The 6,991-nt window shown below is 48.3% G+C and overlaps 1 protein-coding gene across 1 annotated transcript in view; it reads right to left on the bottom strand.

Moving 5' to 3' along the window:
* Positions 1–1,313, bottom strand: part of b4galnt4a (beta-1,4-N-acetyl-galactosaminyl transferase 4a) — a gene marked incomplete at both ends in the record, with an annotated part of 347,224 nt that extends 345,911 nt beyond the window's left edge. The window contains one exon of the mRNA XM_080544549.1: positions 1,172–1,313. Coding sequence (XP_080400675.1) covers positions 1,172–1,313 — 142 coding nt within the window. The remainder of the gene's footprint in view (positions 1–1,171) is intronic.
* Positions 1,314–6,991: the final 5,678 nt, after the last annotated feature.

The raw sequence follows: 6,991 nt of genomic DNA, 5'->3' as shown, positions 1-6,991 counted from the left end.
CTACATGTCAGACCCTTCTAGAAAGACTATAATTATGCATAGTAGGCTCTATTGCATTTTGATTTACCACCGAATTGATGTCTGAAGCTATAGTTTTTAAATTAGGCCTATGTAAAACTCTCTTAGAAATATGATATTAGCAGCAGCGGACATACACTCACCAAACACTTTATTAGGAACACTATACTAATACTGGGTAGGGTCTCCCTTTGCTTGTATTGATTCCACAAGATGTTGGAAACATTCTTTTGAGATTCTGGTCCATGATGACATGATTGCATTGCGCAATTCCTGCAGATTTGTCAGGTGCACATTCAAGCTGTGAATCTCCTGTTCTACCACATCCCAAAGGTTTTCTATTGGATTCAAGTCCGGTGACTGGGAACTGAACACTGAACTCATTGTCATGTTCATGAAATGTTTGAGACAACTTTTGCTTTGTGCATTATCATGCTGAAAATAGCCATTAAAAGATGGGTACATTGTGGCCATGATGGGATGCACGTGATCACGTGACAATATGCAAATAGGCTGTGGCATTCAAGCCATGATTGATTGGTATTAACAAGTTGTGCAACGAAAACATTCCCCACACCATTACACCACCTGAATGAATGAGAACAAGGTGTACTGGTGTTCCTAATAAACTGTTCGGTGAATCTATAATGTAGATCTGATGATGCCATGAATAGAATCTCATTCCCAGACGGAAAAAATAATTCAACAATCCAGAGCCCAGCGGCAGGTAGACGTGTGATTGGCAAGCGATGACCTCTGCAGCAGCGCTGGTGACCCAGGTACATTATTGATGAGCACACACACAACCTCGGATTTCCACTTGGTGTTTCAGAACATCGCGCTTCGCCTTGCTACGGAGGGAAGGAGGGATCGAGGCTATTTTTAATTCATGAGAAGATGCTTTTTGTTACTATTCGGACTCATACAAAATGATAGCAGCACACTAGCTGAACAACCAACCCACCAGGGCATGATGATGATATACCTTGGAAGTCACAAACTCAACCCAAAAAGTCGCACACAAACACGCACGGTCCTGTGAAAGGTCGGTTAGCAATAATCCGAGAGAGAATACATTATATCGACAAATATCATTGCCAAAACCCAAGCTCTATGAAACAGTTATAATAAAGTTTGTTGTGTTAAAGCGTACCTTTGCCGTAGTTGAGGTGCAGTTTGATGGCCTTGCCCTGGTTGATGTGCAGGTAGGTGAACCACACCGCGAAGGTGAGCAGGACCAGCAGCAGCAGGAGTTTGAACTGCTTCCGAATTTTCTTCACGGGGAAGCGCAGCATCCTGGCTGGACCATGTCCGTGTCCGTCTGCAGAGAGGGGAGAGGTGTCCGTCTGCAGACCCGGGGAGAGGTGTCCGTCTGCAGAGAGGGGAGAGGGGCTGGATCGGTGGTTGGATCGGTGGTTGGATCCGTTAACTAACTAACCGTCCTTGGCTGTGGAGCAGTGATCTGTTGAGCCCGTGGAGTGGACCTACACGAAACACCCGGGGGGGACGTCTGATCAAACCGATGGCAGCATTCCGTTATCCAACATGGAGCGATGTACAAGGTTGTCCTCCTGTAACGCGCGTTAGAGTCCGTCCGGGTGTGTTGAATCCATTTGTTACACGATAATAATAATAATAATAATAATAATAATAATAATAATAATAATAACCTTTATTTGTATAGCACGTTTCCTGCAAACTGATACGGTTCAGTCAGAATCCGTTGAGGAACATTCTCTGGGTGCGTCGGCTATTCCTGATGAGAATAATGTCGCTCCGGTCTGGTTTCAGTCACTGCTATGTCAATGTATGCCAGTTGTAGTGAGGAATTGTCCCTTTGCCCCTATTCCACAAGAGAACAGTGTTTTCCTCCTTAGAAAGACTCCATACACCGGCGGAGAAAGGCTCTGTGTGGGGACAGCAGCTCCGAGGGCAGGGGGAGAGGGCGGCGGATCAAAAGCAGTGCTTTAGTCAGAGTGTGTGTGTGTGTGTGTGTGTGTGTGTGTGTGTGTGTGTGTGTGTGTGTGTGTGTGTGTGTGCGTGCGTGCGTGCGTTCGTGCGTGCGTGCGTGCGTGTGTGTGTGTGTGTATGTGTGTGTATGTGTGTGTGTGTGTGTGTGTGTGTGTGTGTGTGTGTGTGTGTGTGTGTGTGTGTGTGTGTGTGTGTGTGAGACGGGAAACAAAATAGCAGTCCGGCGATAATCTAGCCAAATCCCAGGCTCTCGCTGACACCACCACGCTGATATTTCCACGGCCACTCACACGAGGATCATCCCCGGGTTCACTCAAGAGCGCAGCGAGCGACTTCTCGGCGAGAATCTCCGCGTGCAACTTGAGAGAGATGTGTGTGTGTGAGATGTGAGAGAGGTGTGTGTGTGTGAGATGTGAGAGAGGTGTGTGTGTGTGTGTGTGTGTGTGTGTGTGTGTGTGTGTGTGTGTGTGTGTGTGTGTGCGTGCGTGTGTGCGTGCGTGTGTGTGTGTGTGTGTGTGTGTGTGTGTGTTTCTATGCAGAGAGGAGCTGTCTCAGAAGTGTCTCTCCCACCCACGACGCCGCCGAGCAGCGACTTTACCTGACATATTAACAGAGGAGGAGTGGGACAGATCTGGATTGTTTGCAAAAGATAGAAAGACCTAAACGCATTCCCGGGGTGACATTGATCTATCCGAATGATACAACGTGCATAGAAGAATGTTAGATCCGATTAAAAACGAGAGTGTTTGGTCTATTAAATGTGTAATCTTTTCAAGATGTCACCGTTGTAAATTGTATTGGGGAGCTAATGAAGCCCGCCAACTATATGAACGAACTGACCATCTGTCTTTCTCCCTCGTTCATTGTTAAACCCAGTTGAAACGGTGTTGGGTCATTAAGGCTAATGGGTCAGTTGGACCGCGTTCCTCTAGAACTCTCCCGGAGAGCAGGAGCGGTGTTGTCTGTCATCCTCGTTGGATCTCCCCGCAGAGAAACGGCAAACCTCCCGCGACCCACATCTGTCCTCCAGGCGCTCCCGGGCTGTCAGGTTGAGGGAGGGGGGTGTTTGAAGACACCGTGCGGCTCCAGATAACCGGGACTCCTCTCTCAGATAACCGGGACTCTCTCAGAGCTCCAGATCACCGGGACTCCTCTCTCAGATCACCGGGACTCCTCTCTCTCTCTCAGAGCTCCATGTGCACCTTGACGCGCCGCCGTGCTCCGCGCTGTCTCCGCACTAGTCGGTGCATCTTACTGGCGTGAAACGCAGAGGGAAGGAAAGCCCTCAATAATAAGGAAAGCCCTCAATAATAAGGAAAGCCCTCAATAAACAATAACATCCAAACGTAGGAGGGTACAGTATGCTACAATGTTGCTTATCCGTGATGCACTGACAGTGCTGTTATTCCGTTTATTCCGCTTGGGTATAATAAAGCCCGTGATGACATCGTTTCCCGTCGTTGTCACATTGCCAGTCCCATCGAGCCGACGCGCTCCGTGTAAGGGGTTACCGATCAACGAAAACACAAATGATATTGATGGAATTCCTCAAGTTAAATAATACCGTTGCCCATCAATCTGTATAAGCTCTCTTCGCCCATCAATTGAGCATCACAACGGTGCTGGGCAACCGAACTTGGGAGGAGCCCGTGATTGACAGGTTCAGTATCCAACCGCAGCCTGCGCTTTGGAAAGGGGGGCGGGATGACGACGTTGGCCATCGGGCGCTGGCATGGTCGCCTCGTCCTCCTGAAAGGATGAATGGTAAATAATGTAGTGTCCATGTCCATGCAGCGTTATCTAACATAGCATGGCAGGTTCATCCAACAGCGGTGACGAGCCGCAGTATTGCATCTTGGTTGCAGAGTTATCAGCATTAACTACTACTTATTTGTTTAAGTCAATTTAAGCACTATTCTATATTTTTTTTTCATCAGTGGATGAAGTGAACGAACACGGGTTTACCATATATAATTTTTTGCTAAAAAATAAATGAATGTAAAAAAAAGTAGGCTGAAAAATGAAGGCAGGAGGCTGCTGGAGATTGAAAGAACACTACTTTGGAGACGCACTTTGGAGATGTGCGCTAGAGCGCCGTCTGTTGGTAGGACAAACAGAGCGCACTCAACACACTGACACAACTGTGTGCAAGGGGAAAAGCACATGCACAAACCTGTTTCATCTACGTGTCACTATAGCGTCAGGATTAAACACTTTATTAACACGTAGGTAATACCAAAACCCAAGTTCTGTAGTGAACGTAAGGTACAGTAACTGGTTTGTCAAAGACTGGATCCTCTTTTCAGAACCATGGACAACTCCACTACAACAAACATTGTTCTCGCCGATAGTACAAAAAGCACCCAGCTTTATGCGCAGTTTATTAATTATTTGCTGGATGGAGTATTTTAAATGTTTAATTGCTGTCCTCTGTTCATACTACAGCATATTGCAGGGGAGGCTGGTAGAGGGAGGTAGAACTCCGAGGACGGGTTCATTGGAATGAATGAATGAATGAATGAATGGTCTTTATTGTCATTGCTATAGTACAGGTACCAAACAACGAAATTTGGGAGGGGTGGCTCCCCTGGTGCTAGGAAACAAAAAAAACAAAACAAAAACAAGAAGGGAAAGGAGCTGGTTTACATAAATAAAGGCTATGTACACTATCCACTATACTATACTGTACATGTAAGACGACTAGGGTTGTCATATTGCACATAGTGTTATTGCACATTCATTTAAAGTGTCGCAGTTTGCAGGCTTGAAATGTACACATTTGTGCCTCAGCACTACACCTGATTTTTTCAATCCAGCAGCTGCCATCAATCCGTCCAGACTGTCCAGGGCCCAGAACCTAGGTCTTTGCTGTGTTCAGGGCCTGGATGGCCCTGGGGTAGAAGCTGTGCTTCAGTCTGTTTGTCCTTGCGGCCATGGTCCTGTACTGCCTTTTCGAGGGCAGCCGGGCAAAGTGTTCGTACCCAGGGTGGGTTGGGTCTCTGGAGATCTTGGAGGCCTTCCTGAGACAGCGTGTGTTGTACAGCTCTTCCAGAGAGGGGAGGGGGGCGCCGGTGATCTTCTGGGCTGTTCTCACGACTCTCTGTAGCGTATTTCTCTCCGCGGTTGTGCAGCTGGAGAACCAGTTGCAGATGCCGTGGGTGAGGATGCTCTCCACTACGCCGCGGTAGAAGGCCACCAGTATCTCCTGCTTGTTGTGTTCCTTCCTGAGGACTCTCAGGAAGTAGAGCCGCTGTTGTGCCTTCTTGATGGTGGCTGCTGTGTTGTTCTTCCAGGACAGGTCATCCTGTATGTGCACCCCCAGGAATCGGAGGGTTGAGACTCTCTCCACGCTCTCTCCGTCGATGAGCAGGGGCTGGATCTCAGATTTTTTCCTCCTGAAGTCCACGATGATTTCCTGGGTCTTTGACTTGTTCAGCAGCAGGTTGTGAACCTTGCACAGCTTGCTCAGCTGCTCTACCTCATCCCTGTACGCCGCCTCGTCCCCCCCCGAGATGCAGCCCACCACGGTGGTGTCGTCTGCAAACTTTACGATGGAGTTGCTGGGGTGGACGGGGGTGAAGTCGTAGGTGTAGAGGTTGTAGAGGATGGGGCTTAGCACGCAGCCCTGGGGGGACCCAGTGCTGAGTCTGAGGGCTGTGGAGGTGTGGGAGCCCACCCGCACCCTCTGGGGGCGGTCGGACAGGAAGTCCTTGATCCATGCACATATACAGTGTGATAGTCCCAGGTCTAGTAGTTTGGTCACTAGCCTGTCTGGAAGGATGGTGTTGAAGGCAGAGCTGAAGTCCACAAAGAGCAGTCTCGCGTAGCTGTTTCCCCTCTCCAGGTGGGATAGAGTGGCGTGGAGAGTCGTCGCGATGGCGTCCTCTGTGGACCTGTGGGCAGGGTTTCCGTTAACCGGTAATTACCGGTTTTAGTCCGGTAAAATTTGTTGAAGTCCGATAAATTGAAAACTCGTCGGACATAATGTCCGGTGAAAATAATTCCCTCTAAGCACAATTTGAATACAATTCGCTTTGGCTTCGGGCCACCATTTTCACCATTTTCAGCTGAGCCTATAGGCTAACTAAAGGGGGCGGGTCCTTCTCTCTCGGGCAGTGTTGTGTGTGTATGAGTGTGTGTGTGTTTGGTGCTCAGCTGAAAATGGTGGCCCGAAGCGGAGCGCCTTAACTTTATCGCACAATAACAAGGATAACAAACGAAACGGACAACATTTACACTAAGATGGAGACAAACTTCAGCGATATGATCTAACAGCCGGTCTTCAGGACGACATACAGACCCATATGAGCTTACAGGGCTATCCCCTATCTATCTGAGAAAAGGCATAGGCCTAGGCTGTAACATCGAACGGAAATTAGCCTATACGCATTGCAAGTTAATTTAAAGCCTCATGGTAGTGTAGGCTGGGATCAGGAGGATTGACACATGGTCAGACATGCCTAGATGAGCTAGCGGTCTAGCCTTGTAAGCAAGCTTGATGTTGGTGTATACCTTTTTTCTCCTCTTGTTGCACATTTAACATGCTGATAGAACTTGGGTAGTACTACCTTCAGGTCGGCATGATTAAAATCTCCGGCGATAATGTGGACTGCCTGATAATGTGGACTGCCTGTGGGTCCGCGCTCTGTTCACCACTGATGATGTCATATAGCCGCGCCAATGCTAAGCTACCATCTGCATTTGGTGCAATGTAAACGCTTGTAATATACACTGCATTGAATTCCCTCGGGAGGTAAGTGGGTCGGCATTTAACAGTCAAGTATTCCAGGTTTGGGGAACAGTGGCTACTTACAGTTTTCGTGTTTAAGCACCAGCTATCCTTCGTAGATATAATGAGCCCACCTCCGCGGGTCTTTCCACTAAGCAAAGTCCGATCTGCCCGGTGAAGGGTTCTCCCTTCCAGGCTAACCGCGGAGTCCAGGATAGTGTCATTTAGCCAGGTTTCAGTGAGAATAATCACACAGCTATCTCCCACGATGTT

The sequence above is a fragment of the Nansenia antarctica genome, assembly GCF_963989245.1.
Source record: "Nansenia antarctica genome assembly, chromosome: 14".
Taxonomy (NCBI): domain Eukaryota; kingdom Metazoa; phylum Chordata; class Actinopteri; order Argentiniformes; family Microstomatidae; genus Nansenia; species Nansenia antarctica.
The sequence above is the reverse complement of the archived record's forward strand: the minus strand, read 5'-3'. Positions and strand labels throughout refer to the sequence as shown.